Genomic DNA, 18,470 nt, shown 5'->3' with positions numbered 1-18,470 from the left:
GCCCGGCCTAAGAGGTGACCTTTCCAAGGATGTGTTGGACTTAAGGCGACTACGCCAATCTGGAACATCAGCTAGGTCCCCAAGTCATTGCCAAGTAACACGTTTGGATTTGGGAGGCTTTTTTGTACACAAAACTAGCCAGTTCCACTGCCAAGCTTGGACAGAATAGCTGTGATCAGGACGAACTCTGAAGGAGTCATACCTGCAAACCATTCACTTGGCAGAAGTCCTTGATTTCAGCCAGGAGAGGAATCAACATAGTGGATTTTGCTTCAGACACACCATCAATTCTCTTCACATTCTCAACACTTGTAGGCCTGGTTTAAGAATAATCATTAAAGACATCAATATGTCCTCTGTCAGTGCTTTGAAACATCAATTGTCTGTCAATGACATGCGCTTGGACTTCAGGCCTGTCAGTCAAAACTTCAAAATGCTATAACCATACCTTCATCATCTCTGAAAGTAATTAAGTCGACTGGGCTTCTAAATCATGAAGCTTGACCACAGCTAAAACTTCAAGTTTGCTGCTTAATACTTCGAAGGATCAGTTGACTATACACCTCTTGATTTGCTTTTACCTCCCAAGAACACAGAAGCCCAGAGCTCTTTCCATGGAATAACGTACGTATTCCAAAAGCAGTTTTGTCTGTCGCCTTTCAGAGGCTGGAGAAGGCACTTCAGATGCACTGCCAACTAAGCTGCCCCACAGTACTCCCTCAAACCATTAAAGAGTGGTATTAGAGCAGATTAAGATGCTTTGGAAAGAAGTTGCTCCTCTACTAATGAGACAATCTCCAAAAAAAAAAAAAAAGATTAATGACTTGGCTTGCAACCTTCTTGGTTACAACATGTATGCATGCTGGCTTTACCTTATGTGGGCCATCTCCACCAGGATCTTATTGGTTGCCAAGACAGCTGGAGGAATTGCCTTCTCATTAGCCACCTTCTGTCTAGCAGTCAGCAACTTGCCATACAGAGCAGTCTGTGAAGAGGAGGAGAGCCAAATCCTCATGAAGCAGTTCTAGATCACTCACATAGGTATAATTAATAGAAGAGAAACAGTTTTAGCTTCTCTCATTTTTCCACTGATATACAAAAACCGCAAGCCATTAATCCACCTTAACATATTTGAATCCTCTTCTAGGACCTCTAATCAAAACATTTCTAACATTAAGAGCTGCCCAAGGCAGGCGTTCCAAAGAAAGACTGTGTTCTGCAGGTTGACTGCAATTCTCAGATATCCTCCTTATTCTGCAAATTTACCTCTAGTTCTTTTTCTCTGGATGAAACAGGTTCTGGAGTCTTCAAAGGAGAAGATTTCACGGGTGAGCGCTCTGCAACACTGACCAAGAAAATGAAAATAGTGTGAATCAAGCCTCGAGTTAAATGAATTTATTTAGGAACTTTGCACAGGGCTGTGGGAGAGCAGCAGCCCAGCTCATTTTGCCTGCTGTCTGACATATTCAGACTGCTGTCTGGCACCTCGTGCTAGTGCCGCAGTCATACAGGTCTTGAGCTGGTTGGGGCAGAATCAGCAGTTTCCCTAGCGTAACATAACTCCTCTGTGCCTTGTTTTCTAACTTGAAAACAGGATCTTACTATACAAAGGTCAAGCAGGTTAAAAAGTTGTTTTGTGAGAACCACCATCAATACACCTGTCAACAGCTGGATTCCCTTTAATTACCAAAAGCATGTTCTTACAAGCACTTGTCCACTCATGACATTTGACATACCATGACATTCTCCACAGCTGATAACATTAATCCTGGCCAAAAAGAGCCACCAGTAACATCAAAACCATCAGTGCCAAGGACACAGCTGCTGTGCTGTAAGCAGAATTAGCTGATTTTCCTGCCAGGCACATCTGCCTAGACAGCAGCACCACAGCTACCAGTCCGCAGGCTCACGTACCTGGGGACACTTACTCCTCAGCTGCTACGATTATACTGCAAAACCTATTAGCAGACAACCTGGAGTAAGAGCATCCTTTCCTAAGCTAAGTGTGAAATAACAGCTGGTTTCAATTGTAGCTGTGCCTGAAATGATTTCTGTTCACATGGCTACTGTGGCAATTATTCAGCTTCAGTGACATATCCTATTTTCCTGTCATCTGCCAGCACCAGCCTGCTTGCCTGAAGGAGGAATCTAACTGCTCAGAAATGCAAAGTGGGTTTCATCTGAAGCACCACACAAGCCAGGGAAACAAATTACTTGGTCTGCTTTTTGCAAAAGCTTGTTTTACCTCTTCTGACCTCAAGGCGCCTCAACTTGATGTTCTCCAGACCACTGCAGAAAGGCAGAAACCTACGCGCTCACTTACAGCCCCTGCACGAGGCACACATTCAGTTCTGACAGCTTGAAGAGCAAGTCACAACTTATCACTTTTTTTCCCAAATTCTATTTGCAAACTGTTTGAAAACCATCTATTCTCTTATTTCTTACTTTAAATCATTACAAGTTAAAAATCCTTTAGAGAGTTTCAACTATCACATACAAGACATACCAAAAAACCCAGAAACCTGGTAAAAGTAGCCAAGATAAATTTGCTACTGCTCCCTTTTTAATGGCTATTTTTCCTGCTATTGAATTTTAAGTAATATCAGCAATAGTTTGCACTTCAGCAATTTATAAAAACTTGCTTTCCCTGTAAGTACACTGAAATTTAACACAACCTGCCATTCTCTTAAGCTTTTCAAGTGTTCTAACAGTTCAATGGTGTTAAATACAATGCTGTGTACAGTAAGTTTTACATGCTTTTTTCTTTTTTAAATTTTTTTTACTGTCACTCAATGCAGGATCAAGTTTTAAGTATCATCCTACAAAGAGTATCCCTATTAACATCGTCAAAATTAGGTAATTCTGGTTTAATGAAAAACATTGTACCTGTTGAGTACGTTATTGCCTCTCGGATGAATTTTACCTTTTTTCTCACAGGAAAACATTTCATACAGAGACATCTATAAAAAACAGAACAAGACAAATAAACGCCAATTTACCAGACTTGCCACTGAAGTTCCTGTTAGCAGTAAAATATCTGTGACACCACTGTACACTGAATTTTTTTTTAATACTATAAAGGACAGACCACAGAGCACAAGAGAAACTGTACTCCTACAGACCTGCTTGACTGGTGACTTCGTAGTTCCTTTCGTGTCTGGAGAGCGTTGCATTGAGGGCGCAGGTAAAGGTCTACTGCTGCAATAAAATGAATTAAATCTTAATCAAATCAGACCAAGACATCTGTACAGAGACACTGTCATTTAAAAAAATGAATATTTTCTTAAGGAAACTGATTTGAACTTGGTACAAATATATCTTGGGCAAATCAAGACCTTCTTACTGATTTTTGAGTTTTTGTTACTGGAATCACTGTTCTTGATCAAAACACCGAGGACCTCCAAATCTGTTAATACTGTAACTTCAACATGAAACTACAATCTTGTCTTACAGCAGAAAGATTTTGGTAACAAAAATGCAATTTTATGATGCTGTTTACAATAGATAGTTTTAAAGAACTCATTTCTGGAGAAACGAAAACATCAAGTATCAATTTTCTGGTCTGCACAAAGCACACAGCTTTCACTGCTGCTTTCTGTACAATAATAAGATTTTTTTTCCTTCTAGAAGACCTGTAGACAATAGCTGAAAGAGCCACAACAGTACAATATTGGAAGGCAAAAAGTAAACTGATACTTCATCATTACTTGATTTTATTATTTAGCAACACAGACAATCTAGACACCAGAACAGGCATCCAGAGGCTAGAACTGAAAAGCTTTGTTTTAATATTATTTCTTGTCACAGCAATGCCACTGCAACCTCCCCTTCACGATCTTCCACCTCAAAACATCTGGCCAGAATTAGTGTTAGCGAAGACAGACACAACACTGTTCATTAAATATAACACGACAGAACTTCACATGCTGTACTCTTGGAGCTAAATACTCAGATGGCAAATACCCAGCCACCACTGAAAAAAATACTCTGCTTTTGCAGACACACCGAAAGACTCACAGTTCAAATTTCACAAGAAGAAATACACAAAGTCAGGCAAACTATTACACATTTGTATTGAATCATTTTCTGTTACCATGAAGGCTTTTTTGTTTCATATAGTCTTTCTTTAATTTTAAGAAAAATTAGGTCAAGTGCATAATCGGGCAAACAAGTTGTTAGCTGCTTTATTTCAAGTCTCACAGTTAACCTCATCAGCATCAGAAATAACCCAAGACCTGACAAACTTCCCTGTAATATTTCTTCTCTTTAGCCAATTACTTCAAGAAGCAGGCCTCAGAAACTGATCCTCTGATGTTAAGTTTAAGGAGTGCTCAAGAGAACACATGTACTATAGTTACCTTCTAGGAGGTTTCTGCAGGTTAAGGTCTTCACTGGAATGTAACAAAAGACTTGGATTTGAGTCAGATTTCGCTTTTAATAGCCAATTTCTACCCTGTAAGAAATACACCATATGAATTAGCTATAGGTTACTCCGAGAAGTCTTCAAGGGGTGGTTTCACATGACAAGTACCTTCTGGGTAAGCGCGCACGTGGTTGCAAACTTGCTATGGCCAGAGACTTCTTTGAGAAATCCTTCCATTATCAACTGTAGGCTGAGCGATTTCCACCAGTTCTCCGGCCAGTCCTTTCCGCTACCAAAGAGAGGGTGTCTTCGGTATCTGTCTGGCAAGCGTTGAGAACTCTGAAATTATTGAAAGAACTGGTCACACTCCCGCAGCCCTTGTGGAAGGAAACTGGCGACCCAAAAACCTGAGGTACCAGGAGCGTGTCCTCAAGAATATTTTCCCCACAGAAGAATGTTACAGAAAACTCAGAAATAGAAGTATTTTGTTCAAGTTAACATAGTACCCATTCCAATAACCACACCTACAGCAGTTCAGCGATGAGAGCACTAACAACATCTATTGCTTTGTTCCTGTCACATGTAAAACAGTTTCACCTCTAATGACCTGATCCACTCCTGCCCTTCCTGCCAAGGCTGTGACAAGATCATGACCTGCTTTTGCAGTAAGACCCCAAACCTACACTTCGATCACAGATCTGTTGTATCATCTCCCTCTGTATATGGAGGAGGTTGCAGTGATGACCCAGGTATCTACAGCAGCAAAGGCAAAAAATCATCTAGTGCAGTTGGTATTGAAGCAGTTCAGGTCAATCTTACATCACACAAGTTCCAACATAAGCGGCTACCCGTTCTCTTTTAAATTTTGTTTTACTAAAGTAAAAATGAATTGCCAATTCCTGTTAAAATCCAGGACAGAGGAACAAAGCCAGAAGCAAGCTCACTACAGATGCCTACTCTACCTCCTTCTCTTGCCTTCATTCCAAAGTGGTTCATTGTTTTTCAGAAGCTCCTGATTTACTCATCCCTTACCAATGGTTCAGACTAAAAAAGCTGATTAGCTCCTCTCTGATGGGTTCTCAACCCATTCCACCTGACCCAAACTCAGGGTTCAAAAGGATGGCTAAGAGTACAGCACCTTTCATAAGCTAAACTCCTCTGGGCCAGTGTCGTAGTTCAGCCCTGATCAGGACCAGACTATGCAGTCTGTCTCTCGCTCCCCCCACCCTCCGAGAGAATAGGAGGAGAAGAAAAAACAGCTCAAGGTTTGAGATAAGGACGGGGAGAAATCCTTAAAGTTACCGTCACGGGCAAAACAGACTCGACTTGGGGAAAACTATTCATTTATTTCTAAAATTAGCAGGAGAATGAGACAGGGAACAAGATAACCTCCCCCCACCCCTCCCTCTTCCCGGGCTCTTTATCATTATCTCTACTACCTTCCCCTCCCGAGCGGCACGGGGGGTTGGAAAAGGGAATGGGGGTCACGGTCAGTTCATCACGCGTTGTTTTACGCCGCTGTATCATCATCAGGGGAAGAACTCCTCGCATTCCTCCTCTGCTCCAGCGTGAGGTCCCTCCCACGGGCCACAGTCCTTCGTGAAACTGCTCCGGCGTGGGTCATCTCTTCCACGGGGTGCAGTCCCTCTAGAACAGCTGTCCCAGCGGGCCCTCCACGGGCCACAGCCTCCTTCAGGCCTCCACCTGCTCCGGCGTGGGGTCCTCCACGGGCTGCAGGTGGATCTCTGCCCCTCCGTGGACCTCCATGGGCTGCAGGGGGACAACCCGCTCCACCATGGTCTTCACCACGAGTTGCAGAGGAATCTTGGCCAGGAGCCATATCACTCCTCCCCCTCCTTCTTCACTGACCTTGGCGTCTGCAGCCGTTCCTCACAACAGGCTGGCAGACGTCTCTCAGGATCCTTTTTACATCTTATTCACTTCTCATCTCCTCTCCACTTCTTGCAGCCAGGCCGGGCCGAGTTGGGCCCAGTCAGCTGCCCGGCGGGAGGCCAGAGGGTGAGGCCTGCAAGGCCCATGAGGCTCGCGCCTCCTCCTCTCTGCCCCCCGCTCAGCTGCTTCACATCTTCTCCTCCTCTTTTTCCTGTTTTCCCCTATTTAAATACGTTATCGCAGAGGCGTTATCACGGGACATTCTGCTACCAATTGGCTCGGCCTTGGCCAGCAGCGGGTCCGCCCTAGGCCCGGCCGAGTCCACTGAACAAAGGGGAGCGACTTCTAGCAGTTTCCTACAGAAGCTGCCACCTTAGGCCCCCCCTCACTAACAAAACCAGAACAGCCAGTTACCACGTTTTCCAAATCCCTTCTTCTACCATTGACGCTTCTATAATCTCTTCATGTTAGGCACTAAGCTAACACAGAGCACCTATCCTGAAGAACATAGTTGTCTTTTTACAGGAGAACAGAACAGGCTGATGCAGAAATAAAGAGGAAGCCCAGTGACTGAAATCCAGGACAGGCAGCAGTCAGCACATGGTGGCCTGCTGAGCTGAGTAACATCTGCAGCCATTATGGCAACGAGATTTGAAGGATCTCAGATGTTTAAGGAGCTGCTGTCCTGCACACAGAATAACAGGAGCAGCAGGAAGACCTTTAGCAGCAGGGGATGGAAGCTGGAGCAGCCAGCCAGCCGCAGGCAAGAGAGATTCAGCTTGCTGCCCGACGGGTCCAGGGCACAGAGTCCCAACTGTGAACACAAGCAAGTCACCTACTCAGCAGGCAACAAGAAAAGCGTCAAGTCCCACGTCCTCTTTTCTAGAGAGACCTCAGTCAACTTTTGACTTGCATTTTTTTCATTACGATGACATTTCTCAGCCTTTAGTTATGCCAGTCACATTAATCACTCCAATGGTTTTCGGAGCATCGTTTAGACTTGGAGAACAAATTTAACAATTGCAATATTTATAAGAGGAGTAAGATGCAAAACAGTCAACTTAGTGTCCATATTTGGGCTAAGCGTTGTCACTTAAGCTTGGCGTAGGACTGGCCAGCAGAAGCCAACACAGCAGTTTCAGCTTTGTACAAATTATTAAATACTGGAGGTACTACCAGAAGCCACTCATAACCAATCACTGAGATGATTAGTAACAATGAAATAATTGCTGAAATAGCTACCAATTCCCTTGCTTGCTGATAAAAGGAGACCATGTTTTAGGAGATGCATGTTCTTCTCCATTTAGCACAGTTAGTACAATATTTCTGTCAGAGCTCTAATCCCAAGTTTCCCAGAGGACCTCGCTTGCTTTCAGGATCTGACTCAGCTTTCAAATATTAGGTGAAACCCAGTCTGCCTCGCGGTCCACCCGAGGCCTGCTGGCAGCCACCCAGACTTCACAAAAATATACCACTAACTGAAGAACATGAATTCTGCAGCTTTTCAAGTGAAGTCTCCGTATAAACTGTAAGCTTTTCCAGCAACATACCAGCAGCCTCAGAAAAATATATATTGTGTAAACTTACAGTGATATTGATGGAATATTTCATACAGTGGTTCTAAAGGAGGCCATATTTATGCAACAAAGCAAAGAAACACTTCAATTCATAAAAAGTATGTTAGCTCAGAAAAAGAGTTCTTATAGACACTAACACATTATTCTGTATTTTCAGGAAACATTCGGCGGGATCTTCACTTCCTGTAGTGATGTCTAATAAATTAACAATCAAGACAAGATAGAAGTCTGCAACGATGTATCTTTCCTCTAGACACACTTGTGTGACTAGTACCAACTTTCTTATTAAATAGAAATAAAGAGGGACATCATTCACCCAGTTTTATCAAGTACTCCAGGTGATTTTTTCCAGGTTGTAAAGATAAGTGATTTATTCTTACTCCTAGATTTTATTTCCGGTGAGTTTTTCCCCTAGCATTTCAAAAGCATGTCTAAAGATAGATAAAAATAATTTACATTCACTTCAATATTCATTCTAGTATCCTACTTCCCATCTCGCTGCTCCAAGCCAGCCAGCAGTACAAAGCTAGAACACAAGCCACCATTTGCTTTATTCAACAAACCATCAGACCACTAAGTAGAGTTTGTTCCATGTTTGTTCTTCATTCTGAAAAGGCTGTTCCTTTCAGGATAACTGAAGTGACACATCTTCACCAAAAAAACCCCACACTTAACCGTCTCTACATAAAACGCCTAACTCACCATAAACACAAGCTCAAGCCTTACAGGAGAAGCTTTAGAACCACTGCCATTACTTGGGCCGCCCTTCCTATGTTTAACAGACAACTGTTAATAGCCAGCTCAACCCACAGAATACAGGACAGCTCCATATGATGCAAACACCAGGTAGGGCTGAACATCCCCTTTTAAGAAAAATGGACCCAAGACAAGAAGAGCTTGGAAACAGAAACTTAACTTTTGCTGTACAGGCATGAAGTTAAGTAGAACATGCTTCCGAGGTCCACTACTAGTTGAGCCTCTAAAGACAACCACCTGGTTTGCTGCATGGAAAGTGCTTTTGAGCAGCTTCCAAAAGTCTCAAGCACTTCTCTCTAGAGATGTGTAGTTCTGAGAAAAAGGTGCAAACATATGCGGATGTATACACATGTATCATGCATGCATGTCAATATGTTTGCTATATCCATAGAGGGACACCACAACAGCCCCTCCACCCAGAACACATACAAGGATTTTTACTATCACTTACAGACCCTCGGAGAAAAAGAATGGGAACTCTAGTTCCAAACTTCTCTTCCAGGGCACTCACTGCAGACATCAGCTGACAGGCTTGCTTCCCAAAGTCCTGTAAACCACCTTCTGAGTCAGTGGAGGTCACAAAACAAGAGGCTCTGAAACACAAACAAAACCAAGTTTAACACACAATGTCACGTTCCTCTCCCTTTCTTCCATATGTTGTTTGGGAAACAAAAACTAAAAACACCACACACTTCAATTTACATTTGTATATAAAAGTAAGTTATCTTAATTTTCAAGAACTAAAAGCGAAAACACAAGACCAAGCAAAAGTTGAAAACACATGTGGTTAAGATACTTGCACAACCCAACTCTTCACAGTACTTGGTGTCAGAGAACATTGTTTCTGTCATCTTCTCAACTTATTTGATTATTTTGACTGTTTTCGGCAGGAGATTTCTTCAACAGCACCTACACAATGATTTTTTTTCTGCCTTTTTTTTAAACACTCAAAGGGGTAAAAGCACAAGGAAAGAGCAACTCCACTCAAGGGTTTTCTAGGGTTTGGTACTGCAGATATTCCTGACTGAACATATAAATAGAATTGGTGGTACAAATCACTTCAAAAGAAGAGAAGGAGGAAGGTGATCTATTTCGAACTATTTTTGTTCCACAACACAAATTCACCATGTGGCTCCTGACTGGCACAGCAATGTGACTGCAACATGTGAAATTATCATCTCTCAAACCACTATCATCTTTATTAGTTTTAACAGAGGCCAGACAGAGATCTAGTCCTTGAGCATACAGGAACTGAGGCTGAACTGCTAATGTTTTTGCAGAGAACACCACCACAGCACAACATATTGTCTCTGATCAGGAAGCACCAGGCTACCAGCAAGATCAAGGAATCACTTCTTACAGCTTCAGGCAAAGCATTTATGTGTGCACCCAGGAGAGTGAGGAAGTGTTTCTGCTCATCCCTCTGTGACTGCTGAGCCCCAGCTTCCCTTCAGCAGATCTAGGAGATTAGGAACACTAGAAAGAACCTACATCAGCACGTGCTGTAACAGGAGAACAGCTCCCTCAGCACTAGGGCAATTTCACCTCAGACACATGGTATCTCGCTCCACTTGCGAGCCTCTCAAGGATTAATTACCTAGTAGGACTTAAAGTGCCAAGAACAACAGCATGTTTTGCAGTTAAGAGCGTTGCTGTAGACCCTTTTAGGGACTGTGATCCTGCTTTGTTTACATGTTTTCCCACAGCCGGAATTAATGCTTTTAAGCTGCCTCATGGCTTGCTTGACTCTCGAGGAGGAGATCAGAGACAGTTGTTCAAAGATACACCTCAGGCTGAACAGCTGCACTATCAGATGCATGAGGAGTCAATTCTATAGATAGTTTGCCTGAGATAAGTCAACCTCCTGTATCCATCTTTAGGGAACAAACCTTACCTGGACCTGCAATTATCACAGCATTCTTCTGTTCCCATGATGCCAGAGGAGACCTTTCGGAGCTGTTTGTCTTCGAAATGAGACAGGATGATTCTACCCAAGGGAATGCAGGGAATTAAGTTAAAGACCAATAATTTACACAATAGATTTACTGCTGAAAATACAGAGTTGAAGTCAGCATCATTAATTAATTCACTGGGGAGCCAATTATTTGGCCTCTATTCCACTAAAGAAAATGAAGTTCTGGGGTTTTTTTTGCAAAGTAAATAAGGAACACTTGATGTATGTGTAAAAAAGCTGAAGGCTGTATTGCTTGATACTGCTTTGTAACATAGAACATGTTTGCAGAACACACAGGGAGTAAGAGAACCCTTTGGGTTACAATCTCTAGTTGTGACAACATTACAACAGCTTTTATAACATCTGACTGAAGCTACATAAAACACTTCACAGAAGACAATACTCACTTCCTCCTGCAGCTATTGGACACAAGGTACTTCTCTATTTTTGCCAGCATCTTCAGTTTGTACAATCTGAACTTTTCATTGCGTATCTCACTTAGAAGATGTCTGTCAGTTAAGAAGAAAAAATTAAGTACCTTAAATACTGACTACTATTGCTCTGTCCTACACCAATGAGATATGCCAAAAAAAGCCTTTATTAAGTTTACCAGAAACAGTTAGAAAAATAAACATCCTAGTAAAATCAAACCTGAACTGCCTGCTTGTTTCCCCCTAACCTTGATCCTTTTAGCATGGAGCATACTCGTAAGAGCACCATATTCATACTCTAAATATGATTATTTTTCTAAATAAGGCAGAAAGAGAGCAAGCTTCTAACAGCCTCACAAGCCACAAAGCCTCAGAAGTCCATGCCAGAAGGCACAGAGCAAGGAGGAAAGGGCAAAGAGCATTCAAAGAGGGCAATTTCCCCACTTTCCAGTTCTCCTGACTCTGGTAAGCTCTCATCAATTCCACTGCCACATAAGATACATTACGATATCTTCACTTTCCTTTCAGGAAACTCAGGGGCAGCATGTTAGGCCTCATCTACCTGTTGCCTAATTTCATATCCTTTACGCTAGTCACTGGAAGCACTCAACTGAGTATAACGGCACAGGAGTACTTGACAGCTGCTTAGTGGAGCACTCGCTCTGCCCATGCTCTGAGCTGCCACAGTAGGCAAACCTCAGCTACCACCTGCACCACTCTCACTGTGCCCTATGGCATGGAGAACAAGCCAATACTGCAGGTGTTGGCCACCACATGAGCACAGCCACCCAGTTTCCAGCTCAAAGTTGAGCAAAGCAAGTTTGTTGCCCTGCCTGGAAAGCCAGCAGCAAAGACACATACGGTTTCACAGGCTGGCAACCCGATGACACAAGTTGAAATGTTTAAGTTCAGACACTTCTGTGATCCTGTACCAGCTACAAAGTCAACAGGAAAGCTCTACCATCAGGACTCCGTCATCCAAAAGGAAACAAAAAAATTCCCAATTTAAACATCTGGTTAGATGACAAGTAGATAATTCCACAGCTTCAGCACTCTTAAGGAATTATGATGGGTCTAAAACCAGGTTGGATGGGTCTGAAAACAGGTGAGGTGATTTATAAGGGAAGTGGTCAGGTTTTAAACACTGCCTGCCTTACAAAGCATCTTCAGAAAGCAGAACTGTAACAGGGATCAACTCATTAACAATAGGGCACTTGTGGATTATCTTCCAGAAGTAGTATAGAGGACTCGTACCGTGCGTACACAGGAAAGGACTTGGAACCACTTTGACAAATCACCACATTTTATCTTGCTTTTGATATCTTTTGGCTATCCATGTCACAAGAGCTGTCTTTGGTCATTTACCTATTAAAGGCCAAGTCCGTTGCAGTCCACAAGACGTGACAAGAAGCAGGAAGCCCATCGCGACCAGCTCTCCCAATTTCTTGGTAATAGGATTCCATTTCCTTCGGGGCACCGTAATGAATAACCATCCGGATATCTGCTTTATTGATGCCCATTCCGAATGCCACCGTAGCCACAACACACTACAAAACAGGAACCACACAGTCAACATTTTGAACTGCGCATCAAGAGTATATCTGGATTAATGCTCACACACTTGTTGACAGCTTTTTGCTGTCAAAATCTGACTCAAAATTAAGCCTAGGTGACAGTGGCCTCAAACTCACACATGGCTTCTATAGTACTGTGGATAAGAAGGTTAACTTTGGTCAGAGTATGGAGTTTATAGGATTATAAACCTGAGAGCAATGTCGTGTCACAGCAAGGCATCTTCAAGCAGTTATTCTCACAAGGCATAAAACCTACCCTGAGGAATAACACAAGAAGCTCAGGGTAACTCTTTGCCTGCTTATCTTGAGGATAAAGAAAGCGGCCCACAGTACTTGAGATGGTTTTGTTCCAGGTACCACCATTTTCCTCAGATGCTATGCATTTTTAAGGGACTTAGTAAGGAATTTCTAACATACACCAGGAATCCTATTCCCGTTAGTACAGACCAGCAATTCCTTTGCCCAGAACTGCAGACTGTGAACAGTAAATATATACTCATATCACCAAATTCTTCCTCTACCAGAAACTCTGCCATTATAGAAAGGAACAAATGGACTTACTTCCCTACATACCTGAATTTCATCCCTCATGAACTGATGATGGGTCTGTCTCCTTCGTTCAATTCCCATACCAGCATGATACGCACCACAGGCCACATTGAGTTTAACCAATGCAGACACAACCTGTTCAGTGGTCTTCCTTGAAGGGCAGTAGATGATCGTAGGGCCTTCAAACTCATATGCAGAACTGCTGTAAGTAACAGCAACATGTGAAGACACAGGAAGCAGCCACCCTTCTGCAAAAAGTTCAGCTGAACCTAATGGAAAAGGCAACATAGCTTTTCCAGCATATTTTAACTGGTGCACTTGCACACAGTTTGTCTGTCCTTTGGACAAAATGGACTTGGAATTTATTTAGGGCTCTTAAGTTTCTTGGGCAACCACAGAGGATTTTGGTCTGCGTAGAAGTAGCAGATTAAGGCCTCCCAATTTGCTTGAAATCATTGGGAAATGTGTTTTTATAGCTGTCACTTTTCAAAAGTCTAAACTTCAAAGTACAAATCTCTCAGGTACACCACTTAGCCTATTCACAGAAAATGATTCCAACTCTTCTGATCACATTAGTATTATAAAAAATAATCTTATCTCAGATGTACCACTGACTCAAACATTTTGCACAATACTTACTGAAAAGTATTTCTTACCTACAAGAAAGCTGGAGAGGGACTTTTGACAAGGGGTAATGGTTTTAAACTGGAAGAGGTTAAATTTAGATTGGACATAAGGTAGAAATTCTTTCCTGTGAGGGCGGTGAGGCGCTGGCCCAAGTTGCCCAGAGAAGCTGTGGGTGCCCCATCCCTGGCAGTGCCCAAGGCCGGGTTGGACAGGGCTGTGAGCGACCTGGGCTGGTGGAGGTGTCCCTGCCCAGGGCAGGGGGTTGGAACTGGATGATTTTAAAGGTCCCTTGCAACCCAAACCATTCCACAATTCTATGCAAGTTACCCACAAGCCAATCCATCATAATAATTTCAATTGCTGCAGTGTCAGCAGGTCCTCTGAGGATCAAATTATCCTGAAGATCCTCAAGTTAACAACATGCAAACAGGTAGAGACCATCACTCCTTGCCTCAAAAGCCTTGTTCTTGCTTATAATTGGAAGAGGGGAGTGGGCACAGCAACATTGGACATGATATCAGAGCCAAGCTACAGAGAAAGCTCGGGCTCTGAGGAGCTCAGTTTAAGACTGCTACCCCTTCTCAGTATACACTACTACACCTCCTAGATACTGAAGTATATCTGAGGGATCAACAGAAACAGGCTTAAACTCACCCTCCTTTCCTAGCAAGGAACTGCTTCAAATCCCTAAGGATATCACCACTTTGTCGTCCAACTTCTAAGTACAGGTTCGGTCTGTCAAAACTAGTACACGTGACTTGCGGATTCTTCAGGTTCAGACAGCTCGCTATGTCTTCTCTAATTGACGGACTTGCAGTTGCAGTTAGAGCCACAATGGGAATCTGCAATCAGAAGTAGAAGAAAAATCCTGAGACTTCTCAGATTTTTAACCCAAAGATATAATGACTCAAAACCAAAATAGTATGTAAACAGTCACTTGAATCTGTTTATGAGTACTGAATCAGCTCAGCTACTTCAAAACCATAGTTACAATTTAGCTTCCTAAAGCTTTCATCTACACTGTTCAGGAGAGCAGACAAGGAGAAAAACACTGTGGAAATAGAGAGGTTTATTCTGAAAGCATGTTTTATTAAGTTACATCTCGAACAAGTCTACTGTAATTTTCTGATGTGGTTGGCTAAAATTAGTGAACATGTGACAAATTTCAAGAAGAGATCTAGAGTCCAAGTCTAAGTTTTGGAGCTTATGTAATAAATCCTTTGAGATTGCCTAGAAACCAGTTACTTGCTCTCACAAGCCACTCAGTTAAAAATAAAAAACCCTCAGTATTAAACCACAAACTTTAAGACATCTTCCACAGTATGGAGATCCAAAAAAAAGTAATTAATTTTCTTAAGTTTCTGGTGGTCCAAGTTCAGGATACCCTCCATCCAAGCATTTGGAAGAAGAACAAAGCTCATTTACTTGAGAAGGACCTCATAACTCCAAAACAGCCCAGGAAGTACACCCAAAAAGCAACATGTAAAGATTAACACTTCAAACTACCATACAAAATTATACAGTATCCTTCTCTTATACTAAAATCAAACGTATCAAAACCTCACCGATGGCAGAGCCTTCTTCAATGAGCCTAAACTTCTAAAGGAATTTCTGAAGTCATGGCCCCACTCGGAAATGCAGTGAGCTTCATCAACAGCTATGAGTGTAATACCTGGTGGGGAGAAAACATGAACAAGGCAAACAAACCAACAGGAGAAGTCACAAAATACGTGGACCACATTCTGCTCAATTGCAGGCTTTCCTGAGAAGGCATGAGCAGTCTCCTGATATTTTTGTTTCTAGAATGCTTTCTACTGTACCAACTCCAAGTCTGTTTTTATAACAGCCTCTATTGTAAAAAGGCTTAAGAGCTTTTACAGGCTTCCCCACCACCATCTCCGCTTCCTTCTCCAAGCTCCAAACCTCTAACACATCCCTCACAACAGGTCAAGCTCTTAAGCTCTCTCTTACAGGACCTTTTTCTTCTCCCTCTTCCCACCTTGTCTTAATAATAGTCACAAATGCTAACTACAGAAGTCATTAGTTTTGTTTTCTGCATTGTAAAACAAAGCCTGAGAGTCTCAGAACCGTATGAGGAATTAAGTCCAAGTCCAGAAAAAAAAAAAAAAGAGAGGAGAGGGGTCAAAGATGGCCCCTGGAAAACAACCTTCCATTTTTGGAATCAGAGATTAACTCCTCAACCTGACTACACATACCCCATTCCAACCTGTGTGTTTCAAGTGTCCTAGTGTCCGGGAGGCCAAGCACACCACTTCTCAGGACTCCAGACATTCAGATTGCTCTTTTCCTCCTAGATAGTCCTGCCTACATACAGCACTAGAAACTCAGTTCCTTAATAAAAAAGATAAATTGTTGCAGTTTAAATGCCTTGAATTTATTGGCAGTCACTACACTAGGATCTGAGCTCACTAGTCACACAAAACTGGTAAAAAGAGTGTTCGAGCAGTAAAAATGAAGTGTAATTGAGTTTAAGCTGCCTGCCAACTCATCCACAACCTTATTCCCAACTTACCTATAGTTTGGTCAAGATCCTGAAGTAACTCTAGGTTGCCTGAACAGAACTCTGGAGTCATGTATATGACTCTGTACCGACCCCTGCAACATCAAGAAAATATCACAGAAGGAAAAGACCGCAGACAACTCAAACCAAATCAAAACCACCACTGTCTAGATGATGTTATGGAGGAAGAAGTACAGACTTCTGGATGGGGAATAAGAGGAAGCCAAAGACAAAAAAAAATCTAGACCAGTAGGAATGCAAGGCACTAAAACAGTGCTACAGGAGAAGGAATACAGACATTTACTAGCCTTTAGGGCAAGAAGGGACCGTTGTCATAACTTACTGACAAATAGAAGTCTAAGACCTGTCCAGAATCCCGTATGAACCACGACATAAAGCTGAGTCAACACACCCCATCTTCCCACAGGCCAAAAGAGGATGGCTATATGCCTCCCACACGCTCAGCCTCCGTGAATGCAAGCAATATCCCTGACTGCCAGGTTCTGGGTCTGAGCCGGAATCAAGAGTTTTAGCAATGACAGATCAAAATTTCTAAAATACAACTACGTCAGAACCTGCAGTTGCAGAAAGCTTATTCAAGACTTACGCTTTGATGCAGTCTTTGATGTTTTTCGACTGAGCTGAACCAAGGAAGCAAGCTGGAATCCCTGACATTCTGCAGGAAGAACAGCACAGTCACCAACAGCTTTACTCATCAACGCTTTCCGCCTTCGCTTTCAGCCTATACCAGCACTTCCTAAAGGCAGTTCAAGCTGCAGGGTCAGAGACTACCTGGTTCCAGGGATCTTTCTGGGAAAAAGCCTTTTGAAAATACTGGAGTGGTCAGTGACTATTGCTGGCACCCAAGTGCTCTTCCACTTCCCCTCCAGCTGTCCCCCGACACCATACGCACTTTATTAGCTCAATAAGGAACTGGAAAAATTAAAACAATTTTTCTTGCACAAGAGCTAACTGTAGTTATAAAACATCTGAAGTAAGAACATACAGCAAGTATATTTTCTTTACCTATTATCTTACGCAGTTCATCACATTTAGATATAAACCTTCGTCTCCTACTTTTTGCCTTACCTTTCCATATTTTGTGAGCTACCGGTGTTGAATCTCCTAGTTTTCAATCAGCTTTTTAATGACAGATTCAACAGGTATGTTGACCAACTCAGCCATGTCATTTTTGGCCTCTTCCAGGATTCTGCAACCCCTGTCCTGTTAATTTCGTTATTTACTGTGTTTTATTACAGCCCTTTTTTTCCCCCGATAGCTTCTCCTCCCTCATTTCTCCACATTTCAGTCCTCGGCAGAACTGCACCCAGACTGACAGACAAATTACTGAATTGCATTAGGCTGTAGAATTTCAGCCTCCTCAGCCTTCAAAATGAATGACCCACTGAGAAGGTAGCAAAAACCCTTTCCACTGAAGAAAACAATGAAAAATATAACTAAGTAGCTGAATACATATAGACACCCTGCTGACTAATACTCAAGTCTAGGAGGTGGCTATAGAGTCAATTTCAGCTGGCCAGCCATTCATCTGCACAGTCATGATCTGCAGCAGAGAAATACCACACAACTGATGTTCCTTACTTCAAATACCTTCATATCCCCTCTTTCACAAAAGACCTGTTCATTTGACATTGGACAAGGCAGTACTGAACTCAGCATGATTACCACAGACTGTATCAGTCAGTAGCTTAAGTGAAAAATACCAGAAGTGAACAGCTCTTACAACAGAAGACATGTACAAAAAGCATTAACAGGTACTAAAACCCAAGAGATTCATCTTGCCCACACCTATAACTGCTCATGTAAGGGTGACTCGGTCTCACTCACTACTTCCTGCAGCAAACATTTTAAAAAACCAGGAGGCCAGGTGTGAAACAACCTATGTTACCATTTATCTTAAAAAATCTGTGCCATAACATTGACCCGAACAGCCTACAGCTTTGGCTGTATACTGTTCAGATGTTACTTTTGAGACCCAAAGGAAGCCCCACCAAATTGTGACATAATTCTCAGAGGCTCAACCAGCCTGTGAAGCTCCCTCATCAGTCTGATCTGTGGACAAACAGCCTGTGAATCCATCAATACTTGAGTAGGATCCACCTTCAGCAATCACCCATCAACCCAAATCCCTTGCAATTTCAGCTTACAATTCACAGAATTAGTGATTCCAGTCATCTTCAGGCTGTTTACACAGTTGGCATATG

At 42.5% G+C, this 18,470-nt stretch overlaps 1 protein-coding gene across 11 annotated transcripts in view; it reads right to left on the bottom strand.

The window, feature by feature from the left end:
- WRN (WRN RecQ like helicase) overlaps nt 1-18,470 on the bottom strand; it is a 42,847-nt gene that overhangs the window by 7,120 nt on the left and 17,257 nt on the right. For 7 of the 11 annotated variants that reach the window (XM_086746955.1, XM_086746966.1, XM_086746963.1 and 4 more), the window contains 16 exons: nt 16,853-16,921; nt 16,258-16,340; nt 15,290-15,396; nt 14,379-14,566; nt 13,122-13,299; nt 12,340-12,521; nt 10,951-11,052; nt 10,484-10,576; nt 9,041-9,182; nt 4,532-4,702; nt 4,359-4,453; nt 3,123-3,198; nt 2,887-2,960; nt 1,267-1,345; nt 873-985; nt 203-317 (listed from right to left, as the gene is read on the bottom strand). In XM_086746955.1, the coding sequence (XP_086603081.1) occupies nt 203-317; nt 873-985; nt 1,267-1,345; nt 2,887-2,960; nt 3,123-3,198; nt 4,359-4,453; nt 4,532-4,702; nt 9,041-9,182; nt 10,484-10,576; nt 10,951-11,052; nt 12,340-12,521; nt 13,122-13,299; nt 14,379-14,566; nt 15,290-15,396; nt 16,258-16,340; nt 16,853-16,921 (1,867 nt within the window). Of the gene's footprint in view, nt 1-202; nt 414-872; nt 986-1,266; nt 1,346-2,886; nt 2,961-3,122; nt 3,199-4,358; nt 4,454-4,531; nt 4,703-9,040; nt 9,183-10,483; nt 10,577-10,950; nt 11,053-12,339; nt 12,522-13,121; nt 13,300-14,378; nt 14,567-15,289; nt 15,397-16,257; nt 16,341-16,852; nt 16,922-18,470 lie in introns of those variants that run through there. The other 4 variants (XM_086746958.1, XM_086746965.1, XM_086746960.1 and 1 more) reach the window with 4 other exon arrangements.

This window comes from Chlamydotis macqueenii, chromosome 4, assembly GCF_036417535.1.
Source record: "Chlamydotis macqueenii isolate bChlMac1 chromosome 4, bChlMac1.mat, whole genome shotgun sequence".
NCBI lineage: Eukaryota > Metazoa > Chordata > Aves > Otidiformes > Otididae > Chlamydotis > Chlamydotis macqueenii.
The sequence above is the reverse complement of the archived record's forward strand: the minus strand, read 5'-3'. Positions and strand labels throughout refer to the sequence as shown.